This window comes from Hippocampus comes, unplaced genomic scaffold (assembly GCF_001891065.2).
Source record: "Hippocampus comes isolate QL1 unplaced genomic scaffold, H_comes_QL1_v1.1 scaffold150, whole genome shotgun sequence".
Classification (NCBI taxonomy): domain Eukaryota; kingdom Metazoa; phylum Chordata; class Actinopteri; order Syngnathiformes; family Syngnathidae; genus Hippocampus; species Hippocampus comes.
Window position 1 is genome coordinate 2,129,026 of NW_017805496.1, and position 17,826 is coordinate 2,146,851.

The following is a 17,826-nucleotide window of genomic DNA, read 5'->3' on the forward strand; positions in this document are numbered from 1 at the left end:
TGTCAGCGAGACAGAATTCTCTCGGGAACGGACGAATGCGGGCCTGTCCGGCAGCGCTTTGGCTGAGACTTGGTGGCAGCTTCCATCAACTCACGCAGGCCGTAACCCGATGTCACTTTTCTACTTGGCGATGGATGACTGCATAGGCAGAACACACTAACTCGGTCCCACTGGTGAGCTTCAAGGGGAGGCTATAAGAGGAAGGAAGGCTCGTCCTGCAAGTCGCTGGAGCCAAGATGAGGACAAAATCCAAGGGCTTTGCAAAATATGGGCCGCTTTTTTTAAAATTCTTTCCTTGAACTGAAATGCTGTGCTGAAAAAGGGTCCAAAAATCACTTCTTCGTAACAAGTGAGTTTGACACGGGTCTCGTATCGTTTTGTACAACTTTTATTTCCAGATCGAGACCAACCGAGCCCCGTCATCCTTCCGCCTCGTTTTGCAAAGGGAAGCACTCAATGCATCATTCTGAAAAATGCTTTCATCTAATTAAAAATGACATCACTGGACGGTGGACGGAGAGACACACGACACAGTCTTTGCTTCGAAGACAAGAATCACTCCTCAGGAAAGATTAGTCAAACAAAGCACTGCCTGGATTCTTTCAAGCACAGACCCAGCCACTCCAACAACCGCGCCGAGACAAAACTGCTATTCAGGGTCACCGTAAAGAAGCAGCATGTGCAGTCAATTTGCTCCTTTCTATTCAACAAGTTGTATTGCAATCCAAAGAGAGGGAAAAAAAAAACACTTTGATTCTTTGAGGCTGGCTAATTGACTCCCCCCGGTGTCTTCCGGCAGTGAACTCTGTGTCAGACGCAGAGATGCAGCAAAAAGGTGGCTTATGACAAGATAATTCATCCAACAGAAAATCACAACAGTTTGCTTTGCCTTCAAGGTTTGGCGCAGAGCCACGTCTGGAATGAAGGCACGCTTGGGACGAAATGTGATCTGCATCGTTCAACGATTAACGCAGTCGCATTAGATCACAAAAGTCCTGAGCGGCGAGCACTCTTAGCTTTGAATGCCGCGACAGCTCCCAGCTGCGTTCAACTCAAACAAGAGCAATTGTCGTGACAAAATGTTTTTGAAGAATCCAGGCATTCGATCCCAGGCACGTTTATATGCTTTTTTTTTTTTTTTCCACACGGTAGGGTATAAAAACATCTGTAAATGGCTGGCACTGAATGAGTTCAAGATTTCAACAGATGGGGCTTTTACAAATTCCTCGGCGCGCCATATATTGAAGCAGCACGGTGATATAAAAAGGGAGAGGGTGCGGACTCACTCTCCTGGACACTCACCTCCCTCTTGCTCCTAAAAATCTTGACATTGTAAAGACCGCTGTGGTTTTATTGGTGAGACTTTGATATACAAGTGGGAGAATGATAGCAAAATTACGAGCAGATGTCTGGCTGACTCATCATCAACGTGGACCTATGAAGTGTAGCTTCATGAATCCCGAGACCTTTTCACCTATGATCTAATGCGAGGGCCGGCACCGAGAGAACGATCTCACGTTGCCATGGCGACCGGCGGCGGAGCCGTCCGGACCACCGAATCTCCACGTTACTTTCGGAAAGAGTAACGCGAGCACCGGTAAAGGCCGTCAAAGCATCGATTGTGTTGTCATTCTCAGACCGGAGCGTATTCGACCCATGCGCCGCTCAACATGCAGGCTGAGGGTGCAGATGCATCACGATAACAGTTTAGAAATATGTATTCAAGTCTGTGAGTGTGTCGGAATATATGATGATGAATTGGTCCATTCATATTCAAAATTATTGATCTGACTTTTTCTTCCTTCAATTTGGCAAGGTTGCACCATTCCATGATTTGATTTTCAAAGCATCTGTTACTGAGAAAATGTCAAATGTAAAAAAAAATATGTTAAAAAATAAAATTAAAAAAAATGTAATGAGGATACAACTCTATTTTGAAAAAAAAAAATCACTTTTTGTATAATTGATAAGGGTGGGTTGATGAGTTTTTTTCCCCCTCACAATTGCAACCATGGGCAGAGCCACATGGTGGTGAAACCCTGACTGAAGATGGTATGAAAACAGCGACACAGCGACCTCTGGCCATTTCTTACTGAGGTGTTGTGCCACTGTGGCCACCCCACTGAAAAATGTGTGGCCACGCCCCTGGTTGCAACAAACCTGACTGCATTATTATGCAAATGAACACAGCGATGGCAATCATTTTCCTCCAGATCTCAATATTAACTTGATATTTTGAAGCCGCAGAGGAAACCGGCCATTGCGACATTCTTTCCATTAACATACGTGGTGAAGAACCTTCATCTTTTGCTCCCCAATAGTTTTCACTCACAATTCCTGTCCCGGAATGCATCACAAGAATAAAGCAATAGCAGTTCTCTTTATAACAGAAATAAAGTTTGACCCTGGATCGGAACTGACTACCTTTGTCAATCTCAACCTTGCAGCGATAAAGTGTTGAAAAGTGCGCTACATTTAGCTCGTCGCTTCAAAAACTTGCCAGGCCTTATTATGGTTCAAAGCATGGCTGCTACCTGCCGTGAATGGTTTTCAGTAGTCACCTGAGCCCAGAAGTAAGTGGCTTTCTTCCTTGTTGAGGGCGATCAGAATGTTGAAATGTTCACCTGTTTGTCTTGTGCTCCGAACGTTAAGCCGAGTTGGCCATCTGAGGAGGTGCATTTTTATTCCGCTGTGTTTACATGCCTCACAAGCATGTACAGAGACGATGAAAATGTGTTGTTCAATGGAAATTTTAGACAGCTGTTATTATGTCTCACCTTGTAGTTTTGGCCGCTGGCAGAAGCTCATTATCTAAGAACAAAAAGAAACATGTTCTCTGTTTTTCTGTCGAGACAACGGTGAAAGAAAACGGAGGAAATGCTCTCATGGCGTGCCAGGGGGACAAATTAATGTCAGGAAATTGTTCCATAATGTAACCGGCAGCCTTCCTCAATAGAGTTGGTGGGTGCATCATATTTACGGACCGTAACAGAACCATTTACTGATACTCGTCCATCAAGTGTAACATCTAACAGAGCCCTTCCAACACAGTTTATGCAATGCAGAGTTTCTTTCTTTCTTTTTCTTGGAATCTATTCCCAAGACCCTGAAAAAAAAAACATACCGCCGTCGCTGCGATGCCGCTATAATGGAAGCATCTAACGTTCTTGTTTTTTTAGACCATTCTGTTGCAAACTCTGTCTGCGCTGTCGGGAATGAAAATGAAAAACAATCCAAAGTCTGCATTTGCAAAGGAATATTTAATTCGCCAAATGTTAAACAGGCCGAAGAAATGTCACGTAAAGGCCACTTAAACATGATTTGGCCTTTTGGGTTCTTTCATCTGCCGCAGCTTCAATGTGAGTGAAAATGCTGGGTCGTCTTCCAAAAAGGTTGATCAAGATACGTTTTGAAATGCATCCGAGACTTTTAAGATAAGCCATCAAGGAATATGGAATGTCAAGAAAAATGCACTTTCAATGCTGAGAAATATATATGTTGTTCCACATTTCGGTGGAAAACACAAGCTTGCCCTACAAAAATGCAGCCTTCCTTGTGTCCTGGTCGCATGTCTACAAATCACCGCAGCGACCACATAGGCGGCTTGATCCCTTGATTGGGTTTACAACGATTTCTTCCCACAGTCCAAAACCTCAAGTTAGTGTAATTGGAGACTGTAAAAATGATTATAGGTGTCAATGGTTGTCCGTCTCAATTGGTGAACTGAGACTGACTCACGACCAGTCCAGGGTGCAATCCTGCCTCTCACCAAAAGTCAGCTGGGATTGGCGCCGGCTCATCCGTGACTCTGAACAGGATCTTTGGTAGCACAATTAATGACTTTGAAAAACTGAAATGTTTGCTCCCAAAACTGTTCGAGAGCGTCGAATTGAAAACAACTTCATGCAATGCAGAAGAATTCAAATTACGGAGTCCAGCTGCTCTTCTCATTTATTCGTTATTCAAGGTTCAAATATATATATTTTTTTACACGCTGTTGGTATGCCTAAAAATTGGTAGCGGGTTAATGGATTTTTTTCAAGCCGCTCTGCCCATCCACCAGTGAAGCTGTGCAGTCGGTGCATTATTATTCAAATCGACAGACAGTCCCTTGATAGAGCATGTCTGCTTCCGTACAATTTTTGTCCAGCAGCGCTTGCTATTTTTGACCACAACCAACCCATTCTGCAGGCTTTCACACACTCCAATGCCCCGTAGATACAAAACACAACAGTCACTGAAATTGGAGGATTTCATCCCCCCGTGTGTGAGCCTCAGGCTGACGGACCCTATTCACAACAAAGAAGAGGATCAACCCAATGAGTGTGCTGCATTGCGGTCCTTCAGTATATTCGGAGGGAGGAAAAGAGGACAATGTCTGGAATCATCTCGTATCTTGCTACATTGAGCTGATGAAGTTAGGCGGACAATTCTAAATGCCATTCTCGTATCGTTTTTGTCACTTTGGGAGGTTGGATCGCATTATTTATTTTCATACAATAATAGGAAGGACTTTAATACGAGGGCGGCACGGAGGGCGACTGGTTAGCGCGTCAGCCTCACAGTGCAGATGTGCAGGGTTCGACTCCGGCCTGCCTGTGTGGAGTTTTAAATGCTCTCCCCGTGCCTGTGTGGGTTTTCTGCGGGTACTGTGGTTTCCTCCCACATTCCAAAAACATGCACGGCTGGTTGATTGGGCACTCCAGATTGTCCCTTAGTGTGATTGTGAGCGCCAGTGGTTGTTTGTCTTTGTGTGCCCTGTGATTGGCTGACAACCGGTTCAGGGTGTACCCCGCCTACTGCCCGAAGACACTTGGGATAGGCTCCAGCACACCCGCGACCCTCCTGAAGATAATGCGGTTTAGGTAATGGATGGATGGACTTGAATACTATGGCTACAACTATTACTAGCAGTGGTATTCAAAATAACAATACATCTAACTTTATTCGTAGAGCGCTGTTCATATACAGCAACTGGGGACCTAAAAAAAAAAACACTGTCTTGGCCCACCACAGCTCCCGCAGCACAAAAAATAACAATGGAAATATACTAATAAAATAATTTCAAGTAGTTGTCAAACATAATTTTAGTGGCATATTTCAAATGTTTCAAAAGTCAGATTTTTGACCTTAACCCGAATACTGACTGCATGGAAAGGTAATCACTTGCCCAACATGTCAGAAATCTAATCGTCCGACAGTGTATGACCATTTGAAAGCTGTACGCCGCGCACTAAATGCGATCCAGCAAGACATGCAATCGGCCCAAATTCAACTCAATCGGGCTACAAGCATGCAAGGTTGTTTGGCACGGCAAATATTCAGCTTCAAACAGACTCTTTATGCAAGGTGAGTGGAACTCTCATTATCGACAGTCGGTTTAAAACTCACTAGGCAAAAGATGTTGAAGGTCTTTAGTCCAAGCAAAAGGTATCAAAGGATTACGTTTTGCTATAAAGCATAATGCACTTGCCATGATGAAATAACCTTTTTATATTCAATTTGGGCTGGGGGCTACTCCGTGCTTTGCAAGTTGTCACATCGTGTCTGAATGAAATGAGTTCATAAATCAAACATTCTCACGTGCATAAACAATCAAAGACTCAGTGGCTCAAAACTCCGACGAGAAAAAAAAAATGAGTGCCAGTGAAAGCGATGACACTTTTTCATCATTCATTAACTTAGACCCACTTTGCACAGAGAGTGGCGGTGCAAAAAGGTAATTAATTTCCTCAAGGACAATTATTCTTGTGCTTTGAGATGTGGTGATCGGAGCTTCTAGAAGTGGCAGGGAGTGTTTCTGAAGGAAAACTAGCGACATCACCTGTGTTTCATCTACTGTGAAAAGACCCATTTGATTGAAAATGAAATGAACTTCAACTTTGCGATTATGTTTGGTCCAACCCTTTTCTGAATTATTTTATGGCCATCTTTGCAGATGCTAACTATTTGTCTCACAATGGAGAAATTCCCAATTTACAGCAGCAAAATTATAAAAGGGAGAAGTGGAAGAACAAGAAGTGTATATGTATATATACTAGTCACCTCTGATCAACTAATCAGAGGATCGAAAAATGTGACATGGCTTTAAGTCTGAGGTGAAGCAACGAATGCTGAATATGAAATATGAATGGTTAAAAAAAACCAGACAGCCATTCCTTGTTGGATGTATTTGTCATACGTCAATCGGAAGGCTATGGGCAGATTACATTGACATGGTGACACACAGAAGTTGAAATCTGAATGTCCAAAAATAAATGAATAAGTGAATAGATCGAGAAAACACGCACACACACACACACACACACACACACACAAATACACACACACACACACACACACACACACACACACACGCACACACACACACACACACACACACACACACGATAATAGATGTTGAATGATGTCTTTCAGAGAATTCATTGCAGGCCCAAGCTGCACACCACCGCAATATAGTAATTGCCTTTAATTTGTCTGAAGGTGTTTTCGGCTTGTTTGTGGCAGAACAATTTTCCAACCAGAAACAGATCTTGCAACAAACTTCGAAACTGGCATCAATATCCACTCATCCTTTATTTACAGGGCCAGATGGTTGCTTTGGACGACACGGAACGACTTCTAATCTAACAGATGCTGAATTGTAATATGCCTGTGTTTGGCTGGCTTGCTGTGCACCATTAATGTCTAAAAGCCCATTATCCAAGGCAAATACGTGCCCCCCTTCACCGCTGCTATCAGGGAACATTAAGGGTTTTTTTTTTTTCTTTAGGGAACTGAGAAGAGGCTTTTACTCAATTCTGACTGTCAGTTTTCCGCGTCAAAGTGGAATACAGTGAGCCCTTTTCCCCACCGAATTTTGCTGATATTCTATTTGCTGTCAAAAAAAAAATAAAAAAATCCCCAAACAATTGGTGTTTGTAAAAGGCGGTGGCTGCAGCGACTGTAATATTAAAGATGCTAAAATGACCTGCCGGTCTGTGATTGATGGGCTGTGTGAAAGTGGGCGGCGATTCCACAGGATGGTATGACAGGGGCTTTTAATTATGAGAACCTCATATTGATGTTGTCAGTTCTACCGCTACGGGCAGCAGGTATGTGAGGGGAATGCAATTCACCCCCAGTAGCACTGCACACGATGCAATCGAGTGAAAATGCACCGTCATCATCATGCCGAGTGACAAAGCCCATCTCCCGCGTTCGCTTTCGTTTATTGTCCAAAATGAATTCATTGAAGATTGATGGGCCGTCACGCATCAAATGAACCGACCTCGTCCTGCAGAACTATTTCATCGATGTCACTTCAATATGTTAGGCTTTGCTTTTGGATACCCTTCAAAGTCACCAATTTCAACGGCATTAAATCCAGACGTGCGTTGGCAGTGCCCGTAGGTGTGCTTATTGTCCTCTGTGTAAAACTGGAACTATGGCCGAATCCATATGGGCCATTTTCATTTCGTTGGATTAATAACGGGCAGCGTGGTCAACATGTAAACTCCAGCTCCGGCCTTCCTGCGTGGAGTTTACATGTTTTGCCCGGGCCTGCGTGGGTTTTCTCCGGGTACTCTGGTTTCCTCCCACGTTCCAAAAACATGCATCGGGACAATTTAGAAAGTTCAATCAGCCTGCCGTGCATGTTTTTGGAATGTGGGAGGAAACCGGAGTACCCAAAGAAAACCCACACAGGCCCGGGTAGAACATGCAAACTCCACACAGGAAGGCCGCAGCCGGGATCGAACTCATGACCTCTGCACTGTGAGGTCAACACGCTAACCACTGGAGCACCGGGCCGCCCGCTTTAAGTGACTTACATTGCAAATTAGATTTACAGTGTTTGTTTGAGGCATTACATTTAATCGTGTAAAAAAATAATAACCGCAGAACAAAAAGGTGACCTTTCACGAGCCATTATAATTATATCCAGTATTTCCGGCAATGCCCGTGCGTCCCCTTGTGCTGTTGCTCTTCTTGCAAATTGATTCGTCACAGTCAGAATGACTTTGACGGTTCGGTGTAATATATTCTGCATCAACTGTAATTGCAGCAAAGCCCATCATTACGCAATTAGATCACAATCATTGTACCGCAGTTTCTCTTAAACCCTCCCCCCCCCCAACATTTTTTTTAAGGTTCTTCAGATGCTTATCACTCACTGGTGTTTGTCAACGACAAACGTGATATTTAAAAACGTCTCACTCAACATGATTTGTGCATTTAACGGCACTTAACAATATTAAAACATCATACGAATACATCAGCGATTCTTAAAAAAAAAAAAAAAAAAAACAACAAAAACAACAACTAATCCTTGGACGATGATCAAGATCGTCAAGTAAGCACACAGCCATTCCTTCTTTCCGAAGCTGTTGTAATGCTGCGCAAGGTCAATCACTCTCAGTCGTACGATTACGTGGCCTGACATGAGTTTTGTCCCACGCATGAGTTGGCCAGCTGCAGCTGCGGTCTGAAACTCCCAGCGCAGTATTTATGAGGGATGTGGCCTTGAAATCACATCAAGCTCAATGGTTGCACAATGGCGCTGGTGATTCGAGAATACTCTAATACCACAGAGTCCAGAAACACCAAGTCTGCCAATAGCGTGGAGCACTTTTATTCATCATCTTTGCAAGCATGAACTCTTCAACCTGTTTCACAATGTTTTGGTCTGCCAAGGTTTTTCTCTCAAAGGTGACGGCTCTTGTCCAAGTGATGACCGCTGATTTGAAAGGAGCCGTGAATTGATGGTCAAAACATGTTCCTCGTTTGTTTATTTCACCAACGCAGAGACTATTCTTCCACTCACAATTTGTAAAAACATTTACTCGTGACAACTGGTCCATTTCCAAAGCGCCGACTGTTAAAACATGAGGCACAAGTCGAATTCTGTCCACTTCCAAAAACTGTGTATCAGATCAGTATTTATTTTTTTTCAAATTCCAATATTCCAACATATTTTGCAGAATGAAAGGATTCCACTCTTTATCTCTAATTTGTCTTACTACTCCCGGCCCCCACCCCCCCCTCCATCTGCAAAGCTTCTTAAAGGCTAGTACAGAGCCAATTTGACATGTTCGGTACACACGAGACTGCTTGTCCTTGATTTCGATCCAACTGGAAAAAGCCCCGCAGGCTTTCAATATTTAAACAAAGGTAGACGTAATAATAGCAGGTCATTGTGCTGCAAGAATAAAAGAAGAGTGACGAGGGACGGCTCCCGCCCACCTCTTGAGGGTGGGCGCAGTTCAAATAAGGGGAAGGGAGCTTTGGCTGAACAACTTAGCAAAGTAACGATGCATTGCAAAACATGTCAAAATAGAATCAGCAGGAGGTGAAATCACAGTTAATCAAAGTGTATTTTAGAGGTGGGAAGCAAATGGCCATCAATTTTCCATCAATACGGGAGCGGGTATTTGGGAATGTAGGCCAATGTATGTCATCGATTAACGCCAACAGTGAACTTGTGTTCTAGTCATGTTTGGATTGAAAATACAATTGATTCGACAGGGGAGAAAAAAAAAACTCCATAACATTACTATATGCAATACTGAAGGCAAAGAATAAGTGCTGCAACTACATTGATTTTTTTTTTTTTTTTTTTTTTTTTTGCTATACCATAATGCCAAGAGGCTTACAAGCCTTTTCGGAGCAGGCCTGAGAAGTGAAATGTTGATTCATGTGTCACATGCTTGTTTACAGAAATGGAAGTAAGAGGAATATCTGATATGGAGACATTAATGAGGAGCTCATCCTTGTACAGTGAAGAACATGAGATCTGAGTGACGAGGCTTCAGAAAGACTCGCCAGCTGATTGGGCTCAGAAGCTTCTGCGTTCGTGCCTTGATGCTCAAGGCTGCCACCACGCAGGCGATGCAGGCAAATCCAGCCTGCAGGTTAAAACGATTTTTTTCCCCCTACGTTCGTCAATAAGTGAATGCAAAAACGAAGCATTTGCCCGTCAATATTTCCTGCATATTTATCGGAACCTCCAACCATATTGCTCATATTATAGGATTCACCGGATGAACGACCCACAGCTATCATTTCATGTCTGTCGAAAAAGCACATCTCTTTGATGCTGATTTTACATTTTTCTCGCACATTTGGTTTTTGATTTTTTTTTTTCCATTTTTTTGTTTTTAAGTTTGACCTATATGCGCGTGCCCGATATGGATTTTACCATCCATCCATTTTCCAATCTGCTTATCCTTATGAGCGTCGCGGGCATGTCTTCGGATACAAGGCGGGGGACACCCTGAACTGGTTGCCAGCCAATCGCAGGGCACACACAGACAAACGACCATTCGTGCTCACGATCACATCTAGGGACAATTTGGTATACCCAGCCAACCTGCCATGCAATTTTTTGGAATGTGGGAGGGAACCGGAGCACCCAGAGAAAACCCACACAGGAAGGCCGGAGCCAGAATCAAACCCTGCGCACCTGCACTGTTGTATTTTTTGGCTATGACGTTTCAAAAAAAAAAAATTCCACCTGAACCTAACCCTCAATTCAGAAATATTACTTAATATATGACAATATGACATATTCTATTGTTATCACTCTGATTGTAGTTATTGTTATTGTGAACCCCTGATATGCTAGAACTGGGGGTGCTTGAAGGCACTTCAGGGGTTATGTGAGGTTTGAAAATATATTTTAAATGAAGCATCCAAGCAAAAAAAATAAAATAAAAATGAGAGCTTGATCACAGCAGTTGCCTCCCTGGCACCAAGAATGACAAAGATCCTCAGTGAAGCACAAGCCCAAGTGAGTCACTAAACTGTCTCACTGAATGCAAAATGCAACAATGCAATGTTCAGTGCTGTCACTCTTCTTTTTATTATTAAGTAGATATTTTAAGACTTTTTTTTCTTAAGCAAAGCTGTTTTTAATGAAAATCAAGGTCAAGGTCTCATATTGAGAACAGATCTTTACCATCATCTCAAAGGAGGACACTTTGTGTTGAGAATTATTTCGATGTGCATCAATCTTTATTGATCATTAATTCTTTTTTTCCAGTTATATCTCTTCATTTCCAAGTAGCTCGAGAGATACAACAACAACTGGAGTTCCAAAGTTTCATAAATCAGACAATGATGGCACAGCAGTCTGTTTTAAGTCTCTCTCTTTTTTTTTTTTTTTTTTTTTTTTAATTTATCCAAAAATGCTTTGCACTGATTGGTGGGTATTTGGCTATTAAAAAATATATTCCAGAGTGAGTACATCAATGAAAAATGGTTGAGATCCACGGGGGCCAAGAAAAAAAAAGGGTAGATTCAGAATCAGCGCAAAAAAAATAGCAGTAAAGTTTACTTACAAGTCTGGTTAAAACGATTTTGTTAAAAAAAAAATTTTAAGTGTTGACAAGATTAAGATGTCAAAATTTGTCGTTTTAAAAATTTTCATTCCTGGAGAGAAAGTACAGTCGCCGTCATGAAATGTTTTGCTTGGTTAATTTCTGAATTTTCAAATGAGCCCACTGAGTCGGTCAACGTAAGGTGTAAAATGTGACAAGAAAATCATTTTTTTTCATGAAATAAAAATTTAAACAAAAATGCGTTTGGAAAAAAGAAAGGATGCATTTCATTCACTGCCAGCTCTTCCGTGAAACATGGATAGTGGGCAACTATTGCCATCAATGGCAGCAGCAAATATTAATGTGATGAAAGAGACAAGTTGACTTAATTCATATTTCCTCAGCACAATATACTGGCCCCCAACCTTTTTTGTGCCACAAACTTTTTTTTTGTTTGTTTGTTTGTTTGTTTGTTTGTGTGTTGAAGTTTGGCTCCGAACTGCAGATTTGTTTTCAAGAACATGAAACAAGAGAATAAATACAGGTTAACATGACCATTATGAATACACATCTTAAAGTAAGCCCTTTATTACGCATATTTATTTCTCCTCTTACATCCCCCCCCCCCCTCTCTTTCACATCAACCCATCCAGAGTATTTCTTGGAACTCCTGGACAATTCAGAGAGGTCTCTGAACGGCCTGTTCTCAAGGACATTTGGGAAGCTGTACATGAAAAACTCGGAGGTGTTCCAGGATCTGTTCACCGAGCTGAAGCGCTACTACACAGGGGGCAACGTCAACCTGGAGGAGATGCTCAATGATTTCTGGTCCCGGCTGCTGGAACGGATGTTCCAGCTATTCAACTCCCAGTACCACTTCACGGACGATTACCTGGAGTGTGTCAGTAAATACTCTGATCAACTCAAGCCCTTTGGAGATGTGCCCAGGAAACTGAAGGCCCAGGTCACCAGGGCTTTGATTGCCGCACGGACATTTGTCCAGGGCCTCATGGTCGGTCGGGAAGTTGCCAACAGGGTTGCCAAGGTCAGTTTCATGCGCCTCCTACTCTAACTGTGTTTGCCTATATTTGCCGCTATTTAAAAAAAAAAAAAGAAATTGTTTGACTGGAAAGAACTTCACCAATATGCCATTTTAAATATACCGTATATATGCACACGCACACGCACACACACACACACACACACACACACACACACACACAATCCAGTATAAACATGTCAATTACCAATACGTGTTTCTGGTACGAAGAAAACATTCAGTGAGCCAATGAAAAGTGCCTCTTCTCCAGTTCAGGCTGTGTCGCACCCCGAAGCCGTTTCCGATCATCTTTCAATCTGTTGGCATCGAACTCTGCCATGATTTTGTTGCCATTACGGATGATTGTTGAAATCAATTTCAGCCTTCGTAGACAGTGAGATTTGCTTCCGGTTCCCAGGCATGTTTTCAGACCAACTGCGCCGTGCCTCCGGAATTACAACAACGTATGAGTCGATCAGTAACGTTGCTAAGTAACGGAGGGGAATTCTGTGCTGTACATTTTGATCCCAAGCAAGGTTCGTGGCGGCAATGAGATTCCCGCGGTTTGGTGTAACTAAGGCCTTTTCACTATTTTGGGGGAAAAAAATAATACCGGAAAAAAAGAGCTCACTTTGATGCAGTGCATTTCTAGTACAAACGACAGCCACAATAGTCGACACATTTTTCAACTCGGGTGGAATTTGGTAGACTGCCGCTTTCATGCCAAACAATTCGAGCATAGTCCTCTTTTATTGGAATTCTCATAGCCACTGTTTCCTGTCACCAAAGGTTCTGCATTTATCCAACAAGAAAAGGGCTAAATGCAAACACACACATCGGGTCAGCTGAGCCCTCAAAATATTTTGGGTTCGCATTTTCCTTTATTTTGTTTTTGAGGGGGAAAAAACGATATTTTGAATCTTGTGATATTTTCTGACGATGTGCCTGTAGAATATGTTTTTTCTTAATTTCTTAATTTGACATTTTAAGATGACCCGGTGCAGAGAATATTTCATCTGCGCTCCCCTTACCCACCTGCCTTGGAAATATGACGTCATAATCATAATATCCGTGCTTCTTTGTCGTTGTCATTGTATTCCCTTCTAGACGTCGTCTGTTATGAATGTATCCTTGCTCTATTATTTAGATCGATTTACCGACATCAACAACCCACAGCAGTCATTCAACTTGGCTTTTAGCACGTCAAGGAAAGTGTTGCCAATTGTTAATGGCAGAGTTGCCCGAATAGGAAGCGTTGAAACGAGCAATGCATCAGTCTGGCACGCTCAGTCAGGATCAAGTCCCGCATTGCCTGGCCCCTCATCAATTATGAAGTGCAGCCAGGAAACAGTGTGGCATCGCTGAAGGCTGTCAGGCTGGTGACCGCCCATAAACCGGAGGTGAAAAGTAGCTCAACGTGACAAATCACCTTGACCCAGCAATTACCTTCACTTCTCCCAGCTCTCACTGTACACTGATTTTTTTCCGTCTGTCTCGCTGAACTGTCGCCAGTCACTGCTTCATGCCCGGTTTCGAGTTTATCGCCTCGCTTTTGAACCAAGGCCAGTTCCAAGGTCCTTTTTGGATTCTTCTCATCTGTCTGTCACAAGCAAGTCTGCGGTAAAAAAAAAAACAAAAACAAAAAAAACAGCCACTCTTGCAACAGTGAGCTTGTGCAAAATTAAGATTGACATCTACTGTATAATTACAAGTTAGAAGTGGTACATTTTCATATTCACAGCAGATTTGGATATACAACTTAGATCACTGGTGTATAAGTCAAGGCCCGGGGGCCAGATCTGGCCCGCCACATCATTTTATGTGGCCCGCGAAAGCAAATCAAGCATGTCAAGTTCCATGATGCTTGCTGAAATCTGAACCAAAATTTCAAATTGTCATATTTAATCCACAATAGCAGTCATTATTCTTGACTTCTGATTTTAAAACTATTTATTCCTCAATTTGTTGTGCACTGTATATGTAATATGTGGAGGTGATTAAACAGTTATATGGTTTCCCAAAATTCGTAACGGCCCTCCAAGGGAAACCTTAACTACAATGTGGCCCGCGACAAAAATGAGTTCGACACCCCTGACTTAGTTTGTTGCATAATTTTAGCCCCCCCCACCCCACACACACATATATATAATAGCAGAGAACATGGAAAAGGAGATTACTGCGATTGTAAATTGTTTCATTTCGTGGTGTTCGGTGATGTTCATGTCCTTTGGTGACTCACTAGCTACTGTATGGACTAAATTTACGGTACCGAAACGGAGCATTTAAAACTGCCAAAAGTGCCGTTGACACATGCCAGACAAGCTTCGAACCATCTGTCGCTTCACTTTTCCATGTTTCTTTTGCACAGGATGATACGAAAACAATGAGGGGAAGCAGAGATAATTTCAGCTTTTGTAACGTAGTCAGAGCAGGAGCGATATCACTCCACAAAATGCCATTGCAGCGGGCTCCAAGCGAGAGCACGGACATGGACGCCGTTGCCTGGATTAAGAGCAGAATCTCTCTGGATTACAGTTTATGATGACCATTAAGAGTTTTATCCTGGCGGTACTTAAAACACAGTCCGGCCACATTAAGACCTGCTCAGAGAAGATTGTGGGGATTTGGACCTTTTGAACGGTTTAAAGTTTGGGTATTTAGAGCACTTATCACTTACACTGCACGAGCTTGGGAAGCAGCTGCATGCCTACTGCATGTTTAGTCATGGTGACGGAAAAAAGTAGGGTACTTTGTACAGAGGGGATGTTTTTCTTTTTTTTTTTTCCCCTCCGACGGTGGATACTGTAATGCTGATCTCATTACCCGAGCTGGCAGACACTTTAACGGCAAGACCCAATGATGCTTTCTAATCTTGACAGGCAACATCCTCTCTGCGGTTGAGTTACATTTATTGTCATACTGTATGCGGAATGTTTACACTATCCAGGCCGAGTGGCTAGTTGACACGTTCAATCTTTGCTTTACTATCACTTGTTCTGGGCTCGAAGCCTTAGTTTGCTCAAGGGTTTTGCGCCGTAGAAATAATGGAAATCAAGCTATATTATTATTATTATAGTTATAATGAGGATTATTATGACATACATCTGCCCTAGAGGGAGAAAGAGAATACTGGTGTTATTATTATTATTTTTTTTTTAATAACCACAATGCTCCACAGGGTTTTGCAGATCATTTTCAAAATGAATTCTTCCTTCATTAGTACGTTAATTAGCTTCATAACTGGACATTTTAGGTCCTTTTTTTTTTCATGCCCGCGGAAAATCTACTTTCAAGCGGCGGACTCAAGATTTGCTCTCTGCAGAATCGGGATGGTTCCGGATTGTTCCAAAGCTGACTATTTCTCTCAATAAAGCTATCGTGCCACAGATGCCTCGGCACACTCTTTTGTCTCTCACCCTCTTGCTCAGCGTCTGTCTCGCTGGCTGCGAGCGTTCACAGCTTGCCTGGGACGAGGCCTCGGTCACAGCGCTGCACTGGCAGATGGCAACTGGCATCCGAAAAGGTTTGGCACATCATTGGGAAACGCGCAGCGGCAAAGATGACTTTTTTTTTTTAATTAAAAGATTTTGATCTGCGACGAACAGCCGAAAGTTGGAAAAGAGAGCGTGCGCTTTGAAATGCGAAGACATCAAAGGGTCATGAAGAAACTGACTATGGGATGCGCTTGCTCAGTTGGGATTTACTTTCTGACTCTTTCCGACTGTGGCATTGAGTCACTCTGCACCCGCCACCAGATCACATGCTGATGCTCTCATGACACCTCCATTTTTTTTTTTTTTGAGCAAGTTGTCAGCATTTGTCCCGGGATCTTCTTGCAAACAAATGGTCTTTTTTTTCCCCCCCTGTCTGACATTCAGGAGAGGATGCTGGCCTTCCCTCTGGTGAACAGGAGATGCGCTTTTATCTGCCAACCATGTGATGCAGAGGGACAATAATATTGTCGATGCATGTCATGTAACCACAAGAGATGGTAAATAGTTGGTGGTGCGGCGCCACGAGCACGAGGCTGGCTTTTAACATGTTGCCGCTTGTCTCTGTAAATTAAAGAAACAGTCCCGACCGCGGCTCCAGACATGCCACATAACATGATTCGTGTCAGGATAAATCAGCGGGACCATCCCAGAGCGCGGCAAAGACAGACAATCGAGCTGACTCATGCAGGTCACACGAGGGACCGCGGTGCTCTTTCGGAGTCACATTTGCCCGAGTTATGAAGATTCTGACAAGACAGGCAGACATGCGTTGATTCACAGCAGCCTCTCTCGCATCTTCTTCGGTGCCGGCCTACATTGAACATGAGGAATACAGGGAGTCTCAAGTTGAGGGGAGGTGTTTGGCGAGGCGGGCGGAGTTCCAGATGAATTAAATCGGCGGGGCGCTTAACCACTCAATATCGTGACTTTATAACCTAAGCTCCATCCACTAAACTTGGAAAAAAATAAATACGTCACCCTCATGATCATAAAGAAGACACAATTAGAATGCACCACATGGCTCCCTTCACATCGGCACTACAGCAGGTGTAGTTGTCTTTTCCTCCCCGTTGCGCATGTTGTTTTGAAGCTAGAAGAAGATGAGAGAGGAGCAAACGGCTGAAGTCTCCTTTGAGCTGCGCCAGGGCGCAAAGATCATAGCTGTCACCATTACGTTTGCTACAAGTAAAAAGAAAAAAAAAATGAGCAACTGTAGCTTTCAATCAGGCAACGGTTTGTATGTTCGTTGGAATACTAAAGTACACTCTCACCATCGGATGCATTCAAATCCCAGAAAGAGAAAACAAAAATAATTCATTCCGCTTCTGAAATGAGATTTTTTTTTTTTTCAGCAGACTAACTTCTGTCAACAGAAAACGAATTTTCTACTTGTTTTGCTTGCTGCTTTGCATTCAAGCGATGGCAGGAAAAGATGATCCAAAATGGGACCGACTCACAACTATTCAGCCAGACAAGTTGTATTTTACAGCAGTGTCACAAGCTATGCTCCACAATTATGGAGAAAAACCAAAAAAACCAAATAGGTAAAGCCAGTTTTTTCATTGCACTTTGAGTAACCACCCACAGCTTAGAGTGCCAATATGAACTTTACCTGCAATGTGTTAAAATGTAATAATAATTCAATTTCATCAACGTTGCATATTTTGTACTAGACACCAGTCGGTCTAAAGAACTTTTTTTTTTTTTTTTTTTTTTTAATATATACTAGACAGTCATCATGAAGGCATTTTATCAACTGTTTTGTGATTGCAGGGGGTGTGGGCGTTATTTCCCCTCGGGCACCTAAACCTCATCCCAGTCACTTTTATTTTTTTGGCACGCGGAAATCTGACAGCGTGATTCGACATTAGATCCCTTGTCAGCGCTGCACAAGGCGAGCGTTTGATGTGGGATTTTAGGATTTACTCCAACCTTCTGTGAGCACATACACGATTCTTGTAAGGAATTACTCGAACATCAGTTCACTGCCCCCCCC

General features: G+C 42.8%; 1 protein-coding gene across 1 annotated transcript in view; it reads left to right on the top strand.

Moving 5' to 3' along the window:
* The window catches only part of LOC109519703 (glypican-6-like), a 75,827-nt gene that overhangs the window by 26,150 nt on the left and 31,851 nt on the right, over window positions 1-17,826 (top strand). Inside the window, exon 4 of the mRNA XM_019876400.1 lies at window positions 11,951-12,342. Coding sequence (XP_019731959.1) covers window positions 11,951-12,342 — 392 coding nt within the window. The remainder of the gene's footprint in view (window positions 1-11,950; window positions 12,343-17,826) is intronic.